Source organism: Oncorhynchus keta, chromosome 21 (genome assembly GCF_023373465.1).
Source record: "Oncorhynchus keta strain PuntledgeMale-10-30-2019 chromosome 21, Oket_V2, whole genome shotgun sequence".
NCBI classification, from domain to species: domain Eukaryota; kingdom Metazoa; phylum Chordata; class Actinopteri; order Salmoniformes; family Salmonidae; genus Oncorhynchus; species Oncorhynchus keta.
Window position 1 is genome coordinate 37575394 of NC_068441.1, and position 23759 is coordinate 37599152.

Genomic DNA, 23759 nt, shown 5'->3' on the forward strand with positions numbered 1-23759 from the left:
CAATGTCGGCCTACTCCGGCCAAACCCGGACGACGCTGGGCCAATTGTGTGCCACCCTATGGGACTTCCAATCACGGCTTGTTGTGATACAGCCTGGAATCAAACACGGGTCTGTAGTGACGCCTCTAGCACTGAGATGCAATGCCTTAGACCGCTGCACCAAACTCGGGAGTATGTGTGTTGTGTGTGAGAGAGAGTGTGGCTGTCGGGGGGCTGGAGCTGGAGAAGGAGAAGGAGAAGGACACGGAGGCTGGACAAGGACACAGAGGGATCATGCCATGATTGAGCGACAATCACCACATGACTCAACCTACCAAATACCAATTACCTGGCATTGACAGAGCACACTAACAACAAAACTGTTGGATTTAAGGGATACATAATCACTGTATTCCCTTACTGCGTAGAGTTGTAGCTTTCTCAATCAAGGAATGTAATATACTCTGGCAGATGGATGTGAAGATAAAATATCTATGCTGTAAGTATTACACATGTATGCTCATGTAACCGCTGATTAGAATAACATACTACATATGATAGACACTGAGTGTACCAAACATTAAGAAAACCTGCTCTTTTCATGACATAGACTGACCAGGTGAATCCAGGTGAAAGCTATGATCCCTTATCGATGTCACTTGTTAAATCCACTACAATCAGTGTAGATGAAGGGGAGACGACATGTTAAAGAAACATTTTAAGCCTTGAGATAATTGAGATATGGATTATGTATGTGTGCCATTCAGAGGGTGAATGGGCAAGACAAAATATTGAGGTGCCTTTGAATGGAGTATGGTAGTAGGTGCCAGGTGCACCAGTTTGTGTAAAGAACTCTAACACTGGTGGGTTTTTCACACTCATAAGTTTCCTGTGTGTATCAAGGATGGTCCACCACCCAAAGGACATCCAGCCAACTTGACAGAACTGTGGGCTATTCTCTCATTCTATCATGGCTAGGCTGTCATTAATGTTTACTGTACCAGTTGAAATTGAGCAAGGCATGTCACAAAGATCTGATCTTAGTTTAAACTTTGTTCTCTCTGTTTCCCTCAGGTAATCCCCTCAATTCTTCAACACAGGCTGATGTCTGACATCAGGAAGTTGGCATCAGTCTAGACTTCTAACAAAGCTCAATGCCAGAAAATTGGACTTGCTCAACTTGATTTTAGAACTTGCTCAACTTGTTTTCCATGTGTCGCCAGAAACACAGAGGCGTGCTGATGGGGTTGTGTGTGGACATATCTGACAACAGTTGATAATCACAGATGAAGAAAACAAGTGCTTGAGGATCAAAGTGGTACAAACCTCAATGTGTCAAATTTGAGGAAAATTATGAAAGCAATGTTTTTGTGGTGGTCGCTTGCAATCCTTCTCTTGATCCAGATTGTCGCTTCAGCTTTGGAGTTGGAGATGCTTGACTATAAGAGTGAACACTTCACCTGCTCAAAGGTAACTAATGATCATGATAATGAGAGGTCAACAATCAAGGTGTGTGTGAGAGAAAGAGAGGGAGGGAGGGAGAGAGAGAGTTAAGGAGTCTGACACAGAAATGAGGGACAGCAATGACAGAGATGGGAACGGAACAGAGAAAGTGTGCCTCAGAAGAATTTAAAAAATATATATTTCCAAATAATAAACACTTTTGAAATTTAACAAATGTACAGAAAGATCCAGAGGTATATCAAGCCTTTTTTGATATACTACATTATTTTAATTTTTTTAACCTTTAGTAGGCAATTAATTTAAGAACAAATTCTTATTTACAATGATGGCCTGGGAACAGTGGGTTAACTGCCTTGTTCAGGGGCAGAATGACAGATTTCTACCTTGTTAGCTCGGGATTCGATCCAGCAACCTTTCTGTTACTGATCTAATTCTCTAACCTCTATCCCTAACCCTTTTGTTTAGTTGTTAGATTGTTCCATTGTTAGCTTGTTTTAACTACTCCTATAGAAATAATTTCACTATTATTAAAGCAAGACCCAGATGGCAAATATAAAGATCCAGTCTATCTAAAAAAAAACTGGAGGCACCTTACATTTCAATGTAGTGATGCAAAAATACTAGCAAAATGCAGAATTAAAAAGGTTTTACCAGGTATTGTTCATCCTGATCAGACAGGTTTTTTACATGGATGATACATTGGAGATAATATACGACAACTACTGGAAATAATAGAACATCATGAAACATCTAAGAAGCCAGACCTGGTATTTATAGCGGATTTGGAAAAGGCCTTTGATAAAGAAAGACTGGATTTTTTACATTTCGGTGATTCTCTTATAAAATGTGTAAAAGTAATGTATAGCAACCCTAGGTGTAAAATAGTAAATAGTGGCTACTTCTCAGAGAGTTTACATTTGTCGAGAGGAGTTAAACAAGGGTGTCTGCAGTCACAATATCTATTCGTTATGGCCATCGAAATGCTAGCTATTAAAATCAGATCCAATCACAACATTAGAGGATTAGATATCCAAGGCTTAAAAACAAAGTTGTCCATGTATGCCGATGACTCAAGTTTTATATTAAGTCCACAAGCTAGATCCCTGCAATGTCTCATTGAAGACCTAGATAACTTTTCCGGACTCTCTGGACTAAAACCTAATTATGATAAGTGTACAATATTTCGTATTGGATCTTTAAAAAATACAACTTTTACATTGCCCTGCAGTTTACCTATAAAATGGGCTGACGGTGATGTAGACATACTTGGTATTCATATCACAAATGAGCTCTCTAAAATGAATTTCAATAGAAAACATGGAGAGGTAAATATATGTCTATTTATGGAAAAATTGCCCTGATTAAACTGTTCAGGATACCACGGTTTACTGCCCCTTCTGGAGGATTTGGGTACCCATATAAAACATGATACATTTTTGTCAAAAGTTGCTAATATATGCAAATAAAAAATATTATCGAATAGAAAACACTCTAAAGCTTCTAAAACCGTTTAAATTTTGTATCTATGTAAAGCAGAACTCTCAAAATCTGCATTCTCCCAAACTATCTCTTCTCATCTGAAAAGTTGGGTCACCTTTGACGTCATCGCAACCACCCTCCCCAAACAGTTACAGCGCCAGGAACAGTCTCCACGTGTTCAGCGTGATCTCAGCTTTCAATGGGGCTTCTCATTGTGAGAATCGCCCGCTCGCGAGAGTTTGAGCACGCGGTAAGCTCTCAGTCACTCAAAAAAACCTGTCACTTTTCTGTGCGCAATGGTCAAGTCCTCTCTCTTTTCTAAGATTGATTGAACGGTGCCTGTGTTTCTGTTTGTTCTCAAAATTGCTGTACACCTTTATAACATGTTAAAGCTTGATTATGAAGTTAGTTTGACAAGTTAACTCGACATATAATATATAATTTCGACGTTTTGGTGCGCATCCACTTCAATTTTTGCCTACATTTTGACCGAAATGCGTGTATTTTGAGAACCGAAAGACGCAGACTTGAAAACTAAACGCTGGTTTGGTGAGTATAATCCCTTCCAGTTCTGTTGATGGAAGAACAGCAAAGGTAAGGAAATATTTATGTGTTAATTTTGGGTTTCTGTCGACTCCAAGGTAGAGGAGCCAGAATGGTACTTTTGGAGCGCCGACTCCTAGTTTAGCCTAGTGAACTCTACCTGTAACGTTAAAAATACATGTAACACAGCGATTGCATTTAGAATAAGTGTATCTTCCTATACATATGTAAAACATGCATATTTAGTCAAAGTTTATGATGTGTATTCCTTGTTAGCTGACGTTATCTGCCGGAGCTATTTAATTTCTCCTCACATTTTAGTAGCATTTTTTGAACGATGCGTAATTGTAAACAGAGATTTATGGCTATATATAGCATATTATTGAAAAAAATGAATGTACTGTGTAACATGTTATATTACTGTCATCTGATGAAGATTTCAAAAGGTTAGTGAAATGATTTTTTTTTTAATCCTGCGTTTGTTGATTGCATATTTTTTCCTACTTGGCTATACTAATGAGATATGTCTGCGGTGGTGGTTTGAAATAAATATGTGCTATGTTTTCGCCGTAAAACATTTTAGAAATCTGACTTGCTGGCTAGATAAACAACTTGTTTATCTTTCATTTGAGCTATTTTACTTGTTAATGTGTGGAGGTTAAATATTTTTAGGAATATTTTTGCGCATTGTGTGTTATGGTAATGAGCTTGAGCTGTAGTCACGCTACCAGCAGAGGAATAAAACTCCCTAAAAGGTGTTGATTTTTAGTCATATTTCAGTTTATTCACTTACTTATGGCACTGGCTACTCCTGATGATACATTTTTCAAATCATATGAGCAAAAAATATTTTTCTTTATCTGGAACGCTAAACGAGACAAAATAAAGCGTGCCTATCTATATAATGAATATAAATTGGGTGGGTTCAGATTATTAAATAGAAAAGCACTAAAATTCTCTTTAAAAGCTTTACTTATTCAAAAGTTTTACTTGAACCCTAAATGGTTCTCCAGCAGATTACTAAGAAAAGCTCATCCATTGTTTAAAATTTGCCTTTTTGCCTTTGTGCAGATTGCCATGTCTCATTTTTCAATTAATTGAATATGATACTATTTACAAATATTACAACAAATATTATCGCTGAACTCAAATATGCTGGTTGATAAAATACCTGTATTTATGAGAAAGATGTTTGAAGAGGGTACTTTGTTCTTAAATTATATTGTAAATTGTAATGGTAGAGTTATGTCTTTCATGGAGTTCAGAATTGTATGGGAAGGTCTGCTCAATCCAAGAGTACAACCAATTGATTACAGTATTACCCCCAAAATGGAGGAGGCAGGTGGCAGCGAGAGGAGGTAGGGAACTGGTCTGTCTGCCCAATATAAAGGATCAAAACTGGCGGAGGAATAAAAATAGCATAAATAGGAAAGTATACCAGTTTCATTTGAGGACCAGGATGTTGACAATTGTGCCATACAGATACAGGGTGTATGAGTTGATGTAAAAAAACGATGCAAGATTCAAGACTTCATGCTTTAGGAAAGGCATGCATAGGAACAGAGAGGTTTCAAAATAAGAGGCACTTCCTGATTGGATTTTCCTCAGGTTTTTGCCTGTAATATCAGTTCTGTTATACTCACAGACAATATTTTTACAGTTTTAGAAACTGCAGAGTGTTTTCTATCCTAATGTGACAAGTATATGCATACTCCAGTTTCTGGGGCTGAGAAATAGGCTGTTTCAAATGGGTACGTTTTTAGCCAAAAATGAAAATACTGCCCCCTGCACGCAAAAGGTTAATTAAAAAAGTGCTTTCTGGACCATTTTTCGAAATTCTTTTGATTTTTTGGTGTCAATTATACATGTATAAGAACTATATGAACATACTTTAGTCATATTTTATTGTCATATTTTTTTTGGTTGTCCATAAGGCATATGTTTTGTCGATTTGCAATATGATTTCATAGGAAGTCAAAAGTCGGTGAACCATTGCCAAATGCAATATGAAAGAATTGAAAGTGCCAAATCAGGATGTTATATCCATTTGCCATGTACCATCATATGAAGTCAGTTTCCAAACCCAAAAGTCAGTGAACCATGTCCAAATGGCATTTATACTGCCCAAATATATGATATATAACACTATGTTAAGCCATGAATCAACCTAGATGGTCTATTTGTCATGTATGATTAGGAAGAAGTGGGACTCTGTTGATTTGTATATATATTTTTTAAACATCCAAAATGACCAGGGGCACCCCCTAATGACCAGGGCACCCCCTAATGACCAGGGCACCCCCTATTGGATGGGCACGGGTGGGGGGGGGAGAAGAATAGGATAGGTTTTCAATTTTTTTTTTTTGAATAGGTTTTCAAATTTTCAGAGCTCTAGGTCTGACGGTTCTTTGATAGTTTGAACGGTGACTATTGCAGGCTCTACTGTGTCACTCCATCCTTTGTGTGTGTGTGTGAGTTTTTCTTGGAAATATTATGGGAGATTATCCTCATTGGGGTAGGCTTTTACAGAATCCTGAGTTTAAAGTCTTTACTTTAAGAATTGACTTATTTACAAAGGTTTGAATGCAATGATTTTCACAAACTGCAGGTTTTGTACATCAAAAAACCTTTAGGGTGATGATGAAGTGGCTTGATGAATTGTCATCGAAGACAGGTTCATAAGGCATTCATAACCCACATAGGCTTCAGGTTGAATTTAGGGGAGCAGACAATGTATTCCTATGGGGAGAGAAGTCATTGCAAACTGTTTGATGTAAACACCTTCTTTTCACTGTTAAAGGTTAATGCCACACGGTCAAGGTTAGGAATGTTCCTGAGGTTGAATTCTAACCCTAATGGTTCTCCCGCTGTCACCCAAAAGCACCTGAAATTTTGGGCCAGGCTTCATTATGGGCCAACTTTTTTTCAGAAAGTAGGCCCATAATCTCTAGGCTGTGCCGAGTTCAACGAGATTCCCCGCTTGACCGTAGATTATGGTAAAGCCATTACAGGCTCTGTGTGTCTTGAAGCCCCATACCATGTGACTCCATCCTTGATGTGTGTGTGTGTGTGCGTGCGAGAGGGCGAGGGAGAGGCGAGAGTGCGAGAGAGAGAGAGAGAGAGAGAGAGAGAGAGAGAGAGAGAGAGAGAGAGAGAGAGAGAGAGAGAGAGAGAGAGAGAGAGAGAGAGAGAGAGAGAGAGAGAGAGAGAGAGAGAGAGAGAGAGAGAGAGAGAGAGAGAGAGATTTTTCTTTGACATCTGTTGGGAGAACAGCCGCAACTGGATCTGTAACTTTTTTTTAAAACACATATTTCTTTGAACTTCACCAATTGTACATTGTACGATTTCTCTTAAATTACGATAGATAAATGCCTAGTTATTTTTTTCACGGCACCATAGGTTCATGTTTTTTGACGTGAAGCGGTCAAATTAGCGCTCTATTTTCGTTTTTGACCTTTAATCCAAGAAAAATCAATGCCATCTTGTTTCTGGGCTAACAGCCCATTAGTCCAAACCTATGCTCACCGAGTTTTGTCTTCGAAGTCTTTTCCGTTTAGGAGAAATGGCCATGTCGTGATTGGTGATGTTTTGTACATTTGCAATAAGATTCCATTTGCCATCTGGTGGAATTTACCGCGACAGCGGAAAAATGACCAAAAATTGGTCATTTTCTGACGTCCCTCTTTGTGGCACCTGACCACACGACTGAACAGTAGTCCAGGTGCGACAAAACAAGGGCCTGTGGGACATGCCTTGTTGTTAATGTTGTTAAGAAGGCAGAGAAGTGCTTTATTATGGACAGACTTTTCCCCATTTTAGCTACTGTTGTATCAACATTTTTTGACCATGACAGTTAAGGTTACTTGTCCAAGGTTACATTTACATTTACATTTAAGTCATTTAGCAGACGCTCTTATCCAGAGCGACTTACAAATTGGTGCATTCACCTTATGACATCCAGTAGAACAGTCACTTTACAATAGTGCATCTAAATCTTAAAGGGGGGGGGGTGAGAAGGATTACTTATCCTATCCTAGGTATTCCTTAAAGAGGTGGGGTTTCAGGTGTCTCCGGAAGGTGGTGATTGACTCCGCTGTCCTGGCGTCGTGAGGGAGTTTGTTCCACCATTGGGGGCCAGAGCAGCGAACAGTTTTGACTGGGCTGAGCGGGAACTGTACTTCCTCAGTGGTAGGGAGGCGAGCAGGCCAGAGGTGGATGAACGCAGTGCCCATGTTTGGGTGTAGGGCCTGATCAGAGCCTGGAGGTACTGAGGTGCCGTTCCCCTCACAGCTCCGTAGGCAAGCACCATGGTCTTGTAGCGGATGCGAGCTTCAACTGGAAGCCAGTGGAGAGAGCGGAGGAGCGGGGTGACGTGAGAGAACTTGGGAAGGTTGAACACCAGACGGGCTGCGTCGTTCTGGATGAGTTGTAGGGGTTTAATGGCACAGGCAGGGAGCCCAGCCAACAGCGAGTTGCAGTAATCCAGACGGGAGATGACAAGTGCCTGGATTAGGACCTGCGCCGCTTCCTGTGTGAGGCAGGGTCGAACTCTGCGAATGTTGTAGAGCATGAACCTACAGGAACGGGCCACCGCCTTGATGTTAGTTGAGAACGACAGGGTGTTGTCCAGGATCACGCCAAGGTTCTTAGCGCTCTGGGAGGAGGACACAATGGAGTTGTCAACCGTGATGGCGAGATCATGGAACGGGCAGTCCTTCCCCGGGAGGAAGAGCAGCTCCGTCTTGCCGAGGTTCAGCTTGAGGTGGTGATCCGTCATCCACTCTAAACTACACAATTATCTAGGATACGAAGACAGCAAAGACAGCTATGTAGCTAGCTAACACTACACTAATCAAGTCGTTCAGTTGAGTGTAACAGTGCTGCTAATCGGTGGGCGTTTGCTAGCTGGCTAGCTGGTGAAGTGAAGACTACGTTAGGACGACGAAATACGATAATTATGCAATTATCTTTGATACAAGGACGGCTATGTAGCTAGCTAAGAAGAAATTGCTAAGATTAGACAAATCAAACCGTTGTACTATAATGAAATGTAATGAAATGTAATGAAAAAGTTATACTACCTGCGGAGCGAAGTGCCGATGCGACCGCTCGCTCCAACCCGGAAGTTGTCGAGTACCAAATACAATGCTTTTAGTTTTTGAAATATGTAGGACTAACTTATACCTTGCCACCTATTCTGAAAGTAACTGCAGCTCTTTGTTAAGTGTTGCAATGTATTCACTCACTGTAGCAGCTGACGTGTATAGTGTTGATTCATCCACATACATAGACAGCCAGTGCCATGGCATTAGTAAAGATTGAAAAAAGTAAGGGGCCTAGACAGCTGCCGCGAGGAATTCCTGATTCTACCTGTATTATGTTGGAGCATGGTGAAGTTATTAATTACACTTAAATGATCAATAAACCCTGTCACTACAAAGATACAGGCGTCCTTCCTAACTTAGTTTCTGGAGAGGAAGGAAACCGCTCAGGGATTTCACCATGAGGCCAATGGTGACTTTAAAATAGTTACAGAGTTTAATGGCTGTGATAGGAGAAAACTAAGGATGGATCAACAACATTGTAGTTACTCCACAATACTCATTTAATTGACAGAATGAAAGGAAGGAAGCCTGTACTGAAAAATTACAGCACATATCTGGGATGATTTTCTCTTAACAGCTAATCAGAGTTTTGACAGTTGATACACATGTTTGATATCGTTATAAAGCTTAAAATCTTCTCTTTTCAACAGTATATATAGCTTAAATGTATGTTGTGGTCCATGCGACTGATAATGATGGAGCAAGTTACATATGTTTCACAGATTTGTAAAAAACAAACAGTTTTTCTCATGTTCGTTCAACAATGACCTGCTAATTGCAAAGGAAAATGCTTTAAGGCCTACCTTCACTTGTAAATTAAATCCATTAATCTATCCTTCTGGATGGTATCAATTTTGTCAGGTTAATGTGTATGCTAGCTAGTTAACTTAATTAATGTTAGTTGAAACTATGTAAACACAACCATAAGCACTGCATATCCTCAAAGGGGAAGAGGTGACTATCTCTGATATACAAAAACATTTTTAAGGCAATACGCATTTACAAACTATGAAATTTGCTCAATGAAATGAATGTAGCTAGCACCATCGGTAATATACAGTGCTTGCTCTTTCCATCAACAGTGAAAAGAGTCAGGAATGTGATTTGAATGCGTTTCAATGAATGGGAAGGTAGGCACTGCATCCGACAATCAGTGATGCATACCCTGGCACCTCTCCTGAGTGTTTCTTATGCAGTTTTAGCACATGTTGGTATTTTCAACGTACAAACCACCAGAATCATTGAGAGAAAACATTAGATATTTGTTTGTTGTTGTGAACATATTTTTTACTATATTTTTTATTTGGATTTTCACAAGAGCTATTTTGATTCGATTATCACAGGGTAGGCACTGGCTAACTTGCCTACCCTGACTGCACGTCACTGGGTTGAACACAGTAGGGTACCTATCGGTAGGTGTGTAGTTACTGTGTATGTATGGATGAATAGAGTATAATACTTGCATACAACAACAGTAGTTGTGTAGTGACTGTTTACCTTGTCTCTCATCAGGGTATCTCTAACTGCACAGTGAAGGCAGGTGCTGTGGTTCTGATCCCAGAGTGTGCTGTCGATCTGGAGGTGCAGCCGGTGCTGTGCTGCAGACAGGGCACGGCATGCAGACCCTGCCTACACATTCACCTTGACATCCAGCCCAGAAACCACCAGACAGGTGTGTGAACACTCAAAGCCCCATTTTTTATGCTGCTGTTAAAATTGAAAAAGACAACAGTTTGGTAGAGTGCACCCGTATTAGCTTGTAATGCATGGTTTATTTAAAATAGTCTCATTTTGTGTCAGTAAGTAATGCTATCCTCACTCCTGCAGCCTACTGGGTTCTCTGTGTTTCAGCATCATATATGAATGTATGTTACAACGTACCAGAACTAGGAATGGAGATTTGCAAGATTCTGGAATTCACAGTGATCCCTGCTGCTCTGGATGGGCAAGCTACATCCAAGGTACATTCTGTGTGTGTGTGTGTGTGTGTGTGTGTGTGTGTGTGTGTGTGTGTGTGTGTGTGTGTGTGTGTGTGTTGTGTGTGTGTGTGTGTGTTTGTGTTTGTGTGTGTGTGTGTGTGTGCGTCTGTGTGTGTCCATGCGTGGGTGCATGTGTGTGTATTTGTGATTCATTTCTATGTTCATCTATACCCAGCAGGCATGGCTGTCACTGCTGCTTAAAGATAATGCAGTGTCCTTCAACAGTCAGGTGACTGTGTATGTTTGTTCCCACCACTCGAAAGTGGTGCTTCCCTCAGTGGATGAAGGTATTGCATTTCCCATAGTAATCTAACATTTTATGTCATTGCTTTGACTGTCAATACATATTTGTTAGTAATTGATCCTCTGAAATTTTGAGATCTGATAATTATTTGTCCTATCTGCCCTTAGTGTGCTCATCTGCTGCACAGGGGGTTGTAGAAGAGTGTGACAGTGAGTTACATGCTCTATGTTCTACATTTGTTTGTTTCTATGGTTCCTATGTTGTTAATACCATATAAATAGAATTACTAGAATGGGTATCTCTATTCAGGAATGTAACCATAGGAGTAAAGCAAGAAGTAAAAACAGAAAGCACTGTACAGCATTCAACCGGGTTCCATTTCTATTCAACTCATTCTAATTCTTTGGTTATTACATCTCCTGTGTCCTGTGTGCAGGACTTTAATTTTGGTCTAAGAAGCTAAATTGTTTTAAGAAGGTCATATCAAGGATCATTTAGCTATTTGATTTAGATTTGTAAGAACACTTGAGGTATAATTTGTTTTATATATTATAAAATAATTTGATGAAAAATTATTTTTGAACTTCCTGCTACTATATATATATATATACACACTCAAGTGTAAAGGAATGAATAAGAATATGTACATAAAAGTATATGGATGAGCGATGGCCGAACGGCGTAGGCAAGATGTAGTAGATGGATTAGAGTACAGTATATATATATATGAGATGAGTAACGTAGGGTACGTAAACATTATATATAGTGGCATTGTTTAAAGTGGCTAGTGATACATTTATTAAATCCAATTTTTACAGTGCCTTGCGAAAGTATTCGCCCCCCTTGAACTTTGCGACCTTTTGCCACATTTCAGGCTTCAAACATAAAGATATAAAACTGTATTTTTTTGTGGAGAATCAACAACAAGTGGGACACAATCATGAAGTGGAACGACATTTATTGGATATTTAAAACTTTTTTAACAAATCGAAAACTTTTTCACCTTTTGCTGCGATTACAGCTGTAAGTCGCTTGGGGTATGTCTCTATTAGTTTTGCACATCGAGCGACTTAATTTTTTCCCCATTCCTCCTTGCAAAACAGCTTGAGCTCAGTGAGGTTGGATGGAGAGCATTTGTGAACAGCAGTTTTCAGTTCTTTCCACAGATTCTCGATTGGATTCAGGTCTGGACTTTGACTTGGCCATTCTAACACCTGGATATGTTTATTTTTGAACCATTCCATTGTAGATTTTGCTTTATGTTTTGGATCATTGTCTTGTTGGAAGACAAATCTCAGTCCCAGTCTCAGGTCTTTTGCAGACTCCATCAGGTTTTCTTCCAGAATGGTCCTGTATTTGGCTCCATCCATCTTCCTATCAATTTTAGCCATCTTCCCTGTCCCTGCTGAAGAAAAGCAGGCCCAAACCATGATGCTGCCACCACCATGTTTGACAGTGGGGATGGTGTGTTCAGGGTGTTGCTTTTACGCCAAACATAACATTTTGCATTGTTGCCAAAAAAGTTCAATTTTGGTTTCATCTGACCAGAGCACCTTCTTCCACATGTTTGGTGTGTCTCCCAGGTGGCTTTTGGCAAACTTTAAACAACACTTTTTATGGATATCTTTAAGAGCTGGCTTTCTTCTTGCCACTCTTCCATAAAGGCCAGATTTGTGCAATATACGACTGATTGTTGTCCTATGGACAGAGTGTCCCACCTCAGCTGTAGATCTCTGCAGTTCATCCAGAGTGATCATGGGCCTCTTGGCTGCATCTCTGATCAGTCTTCTCCTTGTATGAGCTGAAAGTTTAGAGGGACGGCCAGGTCTTGGTAGATTTGCAGTGGTCTGATACTCCTTCCATTTCAATATTATCGCTTGCACAGTGCTCCTTGGGATGTTTAAAGCTTGGGAAATCTTTTTGTATCCAAATCCGGCTTTAAACTTCTTCACAACAGTATCTCGGACCTGTCTGGTGTGTTCCTTGTTCTTCATGATGCTCTCTGCGCTTTTAACGGACCTCTGAGACTATCACAGTGCAGGTGCATTTATACGGAGACTTGATTACACACAGGTGGATTGTATTTATCATCATTAGTCATTTAGGTCAACATTGGATCATTCAGAGATCCTCACTGAACTTCTGGAGAGAGTTTGCTGCACTGAAAGTAAAGGGGCTGAATAATTTTGCACGCTCAATTTTGGAGTTTTTGATTTGTTAAAAAGTTTGAAATATCCAATAAATGTCGTTCCACTTCATGGTTGTGTCCCACTTGTTGTTGATTCTTCACAAAAAAATACAGTTTTATATCTTTATGTTTGAAGCCTGAAATGTGGCAAAAGGTCGCAAAGTTCAAGGGGGCCGAATACTTTCGCAAGGCACTGTAATTATTGAATGGGATAGAGATTTGAGTCAGTATGTTGGCAGCAGCTGTACTGACCTCGCCTTCTGGATGATAGCGGGGTGAACAGGCAGTGGCTTGGGTGGTTGTTGTCCTTGATGATCTTTTTGGCCTTCCTGTGACATCGGGTGGTGTAGGTTTCATGGAGGGCAGGTAGTTTGCCCCCGGTGATGCGTTGTGCAGACCTCACTACTCTCTGGAGAGCCTTACGGTTGCAGGCAAAGCAGTTGCCGTACCAGTCGGTGATACAGGCCGACAGAATGCTCTCGATTGTGCATCTGTAAAAGTTTGTGAGTGTTTTTGGTGACAAGCCAAATTTTTTCAGCCTTCTGAGGTTGAAGAGGCGCTGCTGCACCTTCTTCACCACACTGTCTGTGTGGGTGTACCATTTCAGTTTGTCTGTGATGTATACGCAGAGGAACTTAAAACTTTCCAACTTCTTCACTACTTTGCCATCGATGTAGATAGGGTTCTGCTCCCTCTGCTGCTTCCTAAAGTACACGATCATCTCCTTTGTTATGTTGACATTGAGTGTGAGGTTATTTTGCTGACACCACACTTCGAGGGCCCTTACCTCCTCCCTGTTGGCCGTCTCGCCGTTGTTGGTAATCAAACCTACCACTGTAGTGTCGTCTGCAAACTTGATAATTGAGTTGGAAGCGTGCATTGCCACGCAGTTATGGGTGAACAGGGAGTACAGGAGAGGACTGAGAACGCACCCTTGTGGGGCCTCAGTGTTGAGGATCATCGGGGTGGAGATGTTATTTTCTACCCTCACCACCTGGGGGAGGCCCATCAGGAAGTCCAGGACCCAGTTGCACAGGGCGGGGTCGAGACCCAGGGTCTCGTGGTTAATGACGAGTTTGGAGGGTACTATAATGTTAAATGCTGAGCTGATGTTGATGAACAGCATTCTTACATAGGTATTCCTCTTGTCCAGATGGGTTAGGGCGGCAGTGTGCAGTGTGATTGCAATTGTGTCGTCTGTGGACCCATTGGGGCGGTAAGCAAATTGGAGTGGGTTTAAGGTGTCAGGTAGGGTGGAGGTGATATGGTCCTTGACTAGTCTCTCAAAGCACTTCATGATGACGGAAGTGAGAGCTACGTTGCGATATAGTCGTTTAGCTCAGTTACCTTAGCTTTCTTGGGAACAGGAACAATGGTGGCCCTCTTGAAGCATGTGGGAACAGCAGACTGGGATAAGGATTGATTGAATATGTCCGTAAACACACCAGCCAGCTGGTCTGCACATGCTCTGAGGATGCTGCTAGGGATGCCGTCTGGGCCAGCAGTCTTGCGAGGGTTAACATGTTTAAATGTTTTTCTCACGTTGGCTGCAGGGAAGGAGAGCCAGCAGGTTTTGGTTGCGGGCCGTGTCGGTGGCACTGTATTGACCTCAAAGCGAGCAAAGAAGTTGTTTAGTTTGTCTGGGAACAAGACATCGTGGTCCGCAACGGAGCTGGTTTTCTTTTTGTAGTCCATGATTGACTGTAGACCCTGCCACATACCTCTCGTGTCTGAGCCGTTGAACTGCGACTCTACTTTGTCTCTATACTGACGTTTAGCTTGTTTGATCGCCTTGTGCAGGGAGTAGCTTCACTGTTTGTTTTCAGTAATGTTTCCGGTTGCCTTGCCCTGATTAAAAGCAATGGTTCACACTTACAGTTTGCTCGAATGCTGCCATCAATCCACAGTTTCTGGTTGGGGAAGGTTTTAATAGTCGCTGTGGGTACAACATCACCGATGCACTTGCTAATAAATTCACTCACCGATTCAGCGTATTCATCAATTTTGTTGTCCGACGCTATGCGGAACATATCCCAGTCCACGTGATCGAAGCAATCTTGAAGCGCGGAATCCGATTGGTCGGACCAGCGTCATACAGACCTGAGCACGGGCGTTTCCTGTTTTTGTTTCTGTCTATAGGCTGGGAGCAAAAAAATGGAGTCGTGGTCAGATTTTCCGAAAGGTGGGCGGGGGAGGGCTTGTAAGCGTCACGGAAGTTAGAGTAACAATCATCCAGGGTTTTGTCAGCACGGGTCACGCATTCTATATGCTGACAAAAATTAGGGAGCCTTGTTTTCAGATTAGCCTTGTTAACATCCCCAGCTACAATAAATGCAGCCTCAGAATATGTGGTTTCCAGTTTACATAGAGTCCGATGAAGTTATTTCACGGCTGTTGATTTGTCTGCTTGGGGGGGATATACACGAATGTGATTATAATTGAAGAGAATAATCTTGGTAGATAATGCGGTCGGTATTTGATTGTAAGGAATTCTAGGTCAGGTGAACAAAAGGACTTGTTCCTGTATGTTGTTATGGTCACACCACGTCTCGTTAATCATAAGGCATACACCCCGTCCTTCTTCTTTCCAGAGAGTTGTTTGTTTCTGTCGGCGTGATGCGTGAAGAAACGAGGTGGCTATACCAACTCTGATAACGTATTCCGAGTGAGCCATGTTTCGGTGACACAAAGAACGTTACAATCTCTGATGTCTCTCTGAAAGGCAACCCTTGCTCGGATTTCATCTACCTTGTTGTCAAGAGACTGGACATTGGCGAGTAGTATACTCGGGAGTGGTGCGTAATGTGCCCGTCTACAGAGCCTGACCACTCCGTCAGCCCCTTCTGTGGCAACGTTTTTTTTGGGTCGTCGGCTGGGATCCGAACCACTGTCCTGGGTGGTGGACCAAACAGAGGATCCGCTTGGGAAAGTTGTATTTCTGGTCGTAATGTTGGTAAGTTGACGTTGCTCTTATATCCAATAGTTCCTCACGGCTGTATGTAATAAAATGTAAGATTTCCTGTGGTAACAATGTAAGAAATAATACATTAAAAAAACAAAATACTGCATAGTTTCCGAGGAACGCGAAGCGAGCACCGTAAGTCTAGGAATGCCTTGATATTCTCCAGATTTCATGATAACATCCACACATTCAAGGCACCCAGTGCCAGAGGCAGCAAAGAAACCCCAAAACACCTCTGAACCTCCTCAATGTTTGACTGTATGGAAGGTGTTATTTTTTGTTATGGCCTAATTTTGTTTACTGTAAACATAGAGATGGTGTGCTTTACCAAAAAGCTCTAATTTGGTCTCATCTGTCCACAGGACACTCTCCCAGAAGGATGTTGACATGTTCAGGTGTGTTTGGGAAATAGCAGTCAGGCTTTCGTATGTCTCTCTCTCAGCAGTGGGGTCCTCCTGGGTCTCCTACCATATTCATAACCCCTTTCATTGAGTTGGCAACGGATGGTGTGAGTTGAAACTGATGTACCTTGTGTCTGAAGGTCAGCTTGTGTTTGAAGATCTGTGTGGTACTTTCCTAACCATTTGAACAATCCTTCCCTGCAATCTTCAACGTTTTCTCTTGCAGCCATGTCCAGGCAGGTTGGCTACAGTGGGATGGGTCTTAAAACCTATCAATAACATTACGTACGGTGGAAACAGGAACATCAAGGTCTCTGGAGATGGGCTTGTAACCTTGAGATTGTCCATGCTTGGCTGCAATCTTGTGTCTGACCTCCTCAGATAATGATCTTGTTTTCTTGTTCATACAAAACATGAGTCCTTTTCTCTATATTCAAACTGGTTGAATTAGTGATTTTTATATTGTGGTGCATTATGGTGCATTATGTTAAAAAAGTTCAAGGGTGCCCATATTTCTGGTACGGGGGGACCTTCAAATGAGTCTTGTGACAAAACCGACATGTTCATGAGAGTCTCACCTTTGCATAGTGGAGTCAAAATAGTGTGTAGCCCACACTACAGACAGAAGTTGGCAGATCGGCTGTACTGACTTCAGACCCCTTTAGTCCCCTTCAGACAATTTTCGGGGGTGTAGAGCAAAACAGAGAACACCATCGTGTTCGTGGGAGTCTCATCTTTTCATAGAGGGGTCATAATAGTTCAGATGCTACAGACGATTTTGTGAGAAGACCGATTTTCGGGATGTCTCATGGTCTGACAAACACCTCCTTAGCTCTGTTAACTTTCACCACAGATGCGTAAGTGCGACATAGGAGGATGCGGTGATGTGATGCATCAAATGCAAAAAACAGATGTCTAGCTTCAACTGACAGATTTTTATGGGGATTTTTGTATTATGTTAATTTGATTATCAATTGCCTCCCTGTTGAAATGCAACCTCTTGTCAAGGGCTGTGCCAAGGATTAGAGTTAGAGTTAGGATTAGGGTTAAGACTAGAGTTAGGGTTAGAGTTAAGACTAGTTTAGGGCTAGTGCATAATTAAAGTAGTTGAACAGTTTGCTGATAGTCAGTTGAGCATAAATAAATCATCTGTAGGGGACTATCCAAACCAATAAATAGTTTGTCCATGGCCATTTGTTCTGTTTTTCCATAATGATTCTGGTTTATTTGAAGTGAGAAAGTGACATTTTTCGGCTCTGTAATTGGCCAGTGTGTCTGTCAGTCCCTAGTTTCAGCGCTCTGATTGATCAGGAAAGTCATGAGGTGAGGCTGCAAGTCAACAAGGCAGATGACAGCCCCTACCCACTGGAAATGTGCCTACAACATGAAGTTAACGGAGTGTGCAGGGTCCGTGATGTACTTGGCATTCATTTAAACTCAGTTAATATGCAACAATTTTCTCAGACTTTCACCCTTCCCAGTGATAGCATGTTGCTTGTTGTCTTTCAGACCTGTAAGGAGAGTACAGTTCCACTGCACTCTGTCACCCCCTGCATGTGCTTCCAGGTACTGATTTTATTTCCCCTTATTTTTTATTTAACTAGTCAAGTCAGTTAAGAACAAATTATTATTTACAATGACAGCCTACCCCAGCCAAAAACAGATGACAATTGGCCAAATGTGCACCACGTTATGGCACTCTCAATCACAGCCGGATGTGACACAGCCTGGATTTGAACTAGGGACTGTAGTGACACCTCTTGCACTGAGCTATAGTGCCTTAGACCACTGCACCACTCAGAAGCTCAAGCTGGATTAGGCCTACAGTAGTGCTGTTAATAGACACATCCAACTCAGTGTGAGACAAAGTTATCCCCTTTGTGTTGCTCTCTGTTTTGTGTGTGTTTTAGTAATCAGTGTGTGTGTGTCTCAGGTGTATGCAAATCGTGTCTGTGTTTCAGGTGTGTATTAATCAGGTTGTGTTAATAGGGGTGTGTGTTTCAGGTGTGCTAATTGGTTGTGTGTGTGTTTCAGGTGTGGTGGAATAAAGGAGACGAGAGGTCTCATCGATCCATTAGCTGTCCCTTTAGAAACCACACCGGTAAGAGAAGAACCATGCAGCATCCTTCTTGTTACACCTGTGTTACACTATGACAGTAATGAATGTGGGCCATGAAGTTGATTCCCATTGCATCTATAACTCCCCTATAAAGTATGGTATATTATACCTTTATCTCTCTGACCAGAGCTGCTGCAGAGGAATGTATGGGAGAATGTGTCAGTATCTGTGGTGCAGGGCCAAATGAACAGTGGTGGTGCCATGCTATCCTGGAACCTGACTGCCCCCTGTAGGGTGGAGGCAGAAGTGTGGCCCTGCCAGAAAGGTGCAGGCTTGGACATGGACAGGTGCACAGAGCTGGTTGCCTTTAGGCAGCGTCTGTCAGATGACATTTGGAGGGAAAACAGCAGGGGACACTGGGTACATATATCCAACCATTTGATTGATGCTTTTGATAATTTCTTGGCTTTTTATTGGTGCGTCTTTAGTGACCTTTTCGTTGTTGGGATATAACGTTAATGTCATGTAGCAATTGTTTGTTTTGTTTTTTACTTGTGGCTTTTTTATGGTCTGGTGAGATATGAATAAGACATATTTTGATTGAATGATAGATACATTTGTTATATGTTTTAGCTGATGCCCGGTGTGTTTGAGGATGTCGTACTTGGCCTCGATCTCTGTGTGATGGTAAGATACTTCTACAGGTTGACTCTCGTTGTTCCCCAGTACTGAACTGGGATCCTGTCGTATCATGATGAGAGCTCATCTTATGTTAAGTGTGTGTGTGTGTGTGTGTGTGTGTGTGTGTGTGTGTGTGTGTGTGTGTGTGTGTGTGTGTGTGTGTGTGTGTGTGTGTGTGTGTGTGTGGGTGGGGGGTCTCCATCCCTCCAGGTAAAAGGGAAGAACAGTGAGCTTGGCCCCTTCTGTCCCATTGACTGTGAGTATTTTAGGAGAGGGCTGAGGTATCATTATCAAAGTTGATATGGATCCTACTGGAACTAATACAAGTTAGATTTCCTGGCCACAGATTTTTGGTGTTTAAAAAGATGGCTGTTATGTTCAAATCTGTATCATCAATAAAGTATTTATTTGTATGCTCAATAAAATACATGTTCACAGGAGGGAAGCTGGTAAGAAATTCTATGAGGATTGGAAAATAATAATGTCTTTACTTCTCCCTTTCAGCCAGTTGGTGGCACTGGCGCTGGAGTCTGTTGGTCCTGCTCTCCCTGATGCTGGCTGTCCTAGCAGCAATGTGTCTATATTTCCTGCATGGTAAACTGAAACGTGAGTCACTCTGGTCCTTCCCCAACTACACACATGCAAAGCCACTGTGTGTAGAGACAAAAAGAGTCCAAAAGTGTTAAACTTGTGTTAGGTTTGTGTTGGCTACCCCGCCCCATGGCGGCAGGGTAGCCTAGTGGTTAGAGCGTTGGACTAGTAACCGAAAGGTTGCAAGTTCGAATCCCCGAGCTGACAAGGTACAAATCTGTCGTTCTGCCCCTGAACAGGCAGTTAACCCACTGTTCCTAGGCTGTCATTGAAAATAAGAATATGTTCTTAACTGACTTGCCTAGAAGGTAAAAAAGGTAAAGGTAAAAATAATAAATAAAAAAACACTGTGGTGAAGTGAGTTCTAGGCTCTTCTCACCACAGATGTGCTCTCTGCCTCCCACCAAATCAGTCTTAATAGAGAGAGAGGAGTAGTTTTAAAGGAGATCGACATGTAGAGAAAGAGTGCCCCCTGAGTGGCACAGTGGTCTAAGGCACTGCATCACTGTGGTTAGAGGTGTCACTACAGACCAGGGTTTGATCCCGGGCTGCATCACAACCAGCCGTGATTGGGAGTCCCATAGGATGGTGCACAATTGGCCCAGGATTGTTAGGGGAGGGTTTGACCACAGGGGTTTTACTTTGCTCATCACGCTCTAGCGACTCCTTGTAGTTCCTGCAGGCTGACCTTGATCGTCAGTTGAACTGTGAACTTTCTTCTGACACATTGGTGTAGGCTGACCTCAGTCGTCAATTGAATGGTGTTTCCTCTGACACATTAGTGCGGCTGGCTTCCGGGTTAAGTGGGTTATGTTTCAGAGGACGCATTACTCGACCTTCACTTCACGAGCCCGTTGGGGAGTTGCAGCGATGAGACAAGATTGAAAAAATACAAAACATTTAAAGAAAGAGAATGAAGATCTTTCCTATACTACGTGTATTCCTCAGTTTCCCAGATTCCCTCTCCTTTTGGGGTTGGACAATGATCCAGGGCTTTTGTAAAGGTCAAACAACTCTTACTTGAAATGACACAGGAGACTCTGTGTTACAGAACCATGTCAGTGTGTTTCACATCACATTTCTGTCTCTCCAACAGGGTGGGCATGGGAATGGTACCAGAAGGAGTGTGGTCGACGTAAGCAGGTTTCTCATACTCCAAATACACAATCTGAAAATAAAGAAGATACATATTCATCTAGCAATAATCATTGACAAAACAATGGAAAATGAATGTTTCTAACTCCCCATGCCCTTTGCCTCCCTCCCTCCCTCTCTACTTCCTTTCTTCTTTCCATCCCTCCCTCCTTCCGTCCCTCCCTCCTTCCCTCCTTCCCTTCTCCCTCCCTCCGTCCTGCCCTCCCCTCCCTTCCTCCCTCCTTATATCCCTCCTTCCTTTCCTTCCCTCCCTCCCTCCCTCCCTCCCTCCCTCCCTCCCTCCCTCCCTCCCTCCCTCCCTCCCTCCCTCCCTCCGTAGTAGCCAACAGGGGACACATAGTGCTGCTGAGCCCGCCGGACGTGGATGGCTCTGTGTCAGAGCTGGTGTGTGAGCTCGGTTCCTCTCTGTGTGCCCAGGGCTTCAGTGTCTCTGTGGACCTGTGGAGTCGGGCTGAGCTGTGCTCTCTGGGGCCCCTGCCATGGCTGCACTCCCAGCTGCAGCACCTGGACAGTCAAGGGATCCGGGCAATACTGGTACTGACACAGGCAGCCTGGGAGAGGGCAGAGGACTGGGTCCGACAGTGGGACCAGCAGGGCCAACAGGGAAAGGATATAGTCCAGGGAGTGGAGAAGGAGGAGGGGGGTGAGGAGATGGAGGGGGAGGATAATGGGCTTCTCCAGGGCTTGTCCTCCCCGTATGCAGATGTGTTCAGTGCCGCTCTGAGCTGCATCAAGGCAGAACACAAACTGGGCTGTGCTGGAGAGCGCTTCCTCCTGGTGCACTTTGAGGCCCATTCTGCCAAGCCCCCCAGCAGTAAGAGGGGTCTCCCAGAGCTGTTTCAAGGGCTGCCCATGTTCCATCTGCCCTCCCAGAGCCAGGGGCTTCTCGCTGAGCTAGCCATGGGGCCCACAGGGCCCGAGGCTGGTATAGGTGGACATAGGGTCTGAAGGAAGCTACACAGAGACTGTCTGGGGGACTTATGCTTTTGTGGAGAGACTCAGGGGGGTACCTGATTAAGGAACTGCCTCATAAGTGTGTTGTCACTGGATCGCAGGCCGTGCCGTTTACAGCAGAACAGTCACCCTGAGATCAAATCTACCCCAACCACTAAGACAATACCGGCCCCCCTCATCACCACAATAACCCCAGACTTTACATTCACACTGAATACACTGGACATGCAATGTGTTGGATGCAGAAGCCTTGGATTGTATTTGGTGATGTTATGAGGGCTTTTATTGAGCCAATACACAGTGTGTAACCTACAGTAGGCGTACACCTTCAGGAAGGACTTCTATGTGTGAATTATTATGTAGGCTACATGAAATGTTTAACAATTGTTCTTTATCTTACTCTTAATTCATGATTTGTAGATAGAAATGTCTGAAAGGCCTATTGGAATATTTGCTGGATCAAAACTCAAGATAGGACAAACCTGAATGCTATGCAGTAATCTAGAGGTTAGAGAGGCAGACCAGCAGCTGGAAGGTTCACGGTTTTAACTGCTCTCTGATCCCATGTAACAACTCCTGGCATTGTTCCCTTAAGCAAGGCACTCTCCACCCAAAATTTGCTCTCCATCCAGGGGTGCTGCCCTGCTGCTGATCCTCTGCCTCTCCTAGTGTGTGTGTGTCTGTGGGTGTTGAGAAAGGCAGAAGACAAATTCCTGTTCTAACCAGTGGACAATAAAGATATATTTTATTATATTCTCCTTATCTGTTTATGCATTAGTGTAGAAATTAAATGTGGTAAGCCTATGTAAATGACCCAAATGAATATTGACCAAAACATAATCTCTATCATGGACTGAATAATGCATTATTTTTTTCAAAGTTCAAGATGAAAAATAAATATATTTCGATACAAACAAGAATTTCTCATGGCAATTTCTATTGTCACTAGGAGGAAAATAGTACTTTGCGATTTCAAAAATGTTTTAAAAAGACAACAAATATCTGGGAAATGGCCGCCAGAGGGGTTGCGCGACAGCCAGGAATGCAGCCCCGGTCTCACACTTGTGCAGTTATAAATAACATTGATTATCTGTGTGGTGGTGCTCTAGCTGGCCAACGTGTACTGTAGTCCCGGACCCTTTCGCCCCTCAAGAGACTGTGATTGGTCAAGGGCTATTTGAGAGAAAACGAGATCAACCAGAACGACTGCAGCTGATCTCAACCGTGCAAAAAGGCTTCCCAAAGAAAGCTGCAAAGCTCAGTCAATTCTTTGAAGAGTGCCTTCGGACAAAACTGTTAGTTTCCCGATAATTTCCTCTTCACGCTCAGGGTGTAACTAGTAGGGTGTAACTAGCCCCTGTTCTTGCTCTTGCTGAACAAAAAAAATCCTCGGTATGATCACAACAACTTTTGGAGCTATGTCAACAAAACGATTTTGTGGTAAGAGAGAAAAATGTAGATAATTTTTGAGTAAAGTAGTAATATGTTGGATGAATGTGTTCCCCACCCCTACTAGGGGGTAACTGTCCCCTGGGGGCTTGTTAACGTTACCCCTTTATGGTTATGAATGTGTTTCTACCTGTCATTTAGACAATGACTAGCCCAGTTAGCGCTAGTTTATGCTAACTTGCTCAAGCAACTTCACTAGCAGTAAATGATAGCCAGCTATCTAGTTAGCATAAGCTGCTCGGAGTGCAAGCTAGCAACCTTAATACAAGATCATCTGAGGTAAAATAACCATACATTAAAAGATAAAGTAACTTATTTTCAGTTGTTAATGTTTCTACTTGTGATTGATAGCTTTACAGTTAATGTAACATTATCACCTTTTAGCTATTTTACTCAGCTTTTTATGTCATATAGCAAGATAGCTATCTACGTTTTTAAGAGAGAGCATTTCAATTGGCAACTAAGATCATGAGGCATTGATAAGCTATATTCTTCAATAATCAAATGGCAGGTCGATGTATAATTA

At 42.5% G+C, this 23759-nt stretch overlaps 2 protein-coding genes across 5 annotated transcripts in view; one reads left to right on the forward strand and one right to left on the reverse strand.

The window, feature by feature from the left end:
• LOC127910360 (uncharacterized) overlaps positions 1–8286 on the reverse strand; it is a 295811-nt gene extending 287525 nt beyond the window's left edge. The window contains exon 1 of the mRNA XM_052473823.1: positions 8040–8286. Within this exon, the coding sequence (XP_052329783.1) occupies positions 8040–8242 (203 nt within the window). The 5' untranslated portion in view covers positions 8243–8286. The remainder of the gene's footprint in view (positions 1–8039) is intronic.
• Positions 214–22535, forward strand: LOC118373072 (interleukin-17 receptor C-like). 4 transcript variants are annotated; one of them, XM_052473819.1, is made up of 15 exons: positions 214–478; positions 1054–1449; positions 10083–10242; positions 10422–10531; positions 10725–10836; positions 10961–11002; positions 17627–17751; positions 17854–17910; positions 18379–18445; positions 18591–18823; positions 19037–19090; positions 19295–19340; positions 19589–19690; positions 20772–20810; positions 21150–22535. In XM_052473819.1, exons 2-15 carry the CDS (start codon positions 1333–1335, stop codon positions 21776–21778), a joined length of 1893 nt encoding a protein of 630 aa, XP_052329779.1. In that variant the 5' UTR covers positions 214–478; positions 1054–1332; the 3' UTR covers positions 21779–22535. The 4 variants fall into 4 exon arrangements, with proteins under 4 accessions (XP_052329779.1, XP_052329780.1, XP_052329782.1 ...); XM_052473820.1 differs by having other exon boundaries at positions 10728–10836; XM_052473822.1 differs by lacking the exons at positions 214–478; positions 1054–1449; positions 10083–10242; positions 10422–10531 and adding exons at positions 15573–15934; positions 16306–16338 and having other exon boundaries at positions 10743–10836.
• The last annotated feature ends 1224 nt before the right edge of the window (positions 22536–23759 follow it).

Excerpts from the sequence above, each read along its gene's own strand:
- LOC118373072 (XM_052473819.1), top strand. The coding sequence starts at position 1,333 with ATGAAAGCAATGTTTTTGTGGTGGTCGCTTGCAATCCTTCTCTTGATC. Across the intron at positions 1,450-10,082 it reads AACACTTCACCTGCTCAAAG|GGTATCTCTAACTGCACAGT; the intron begins GTAACTAATGAT and ends GTCTCTCATCAG. Across the intron at positions 10,532-10,724 it reads ATGGGCAAGCTACATCCAAG|CAGGCATGGCTGTCACTGCT; the intron begins GTACATTCTGTG and ends ATCTATACCCAG.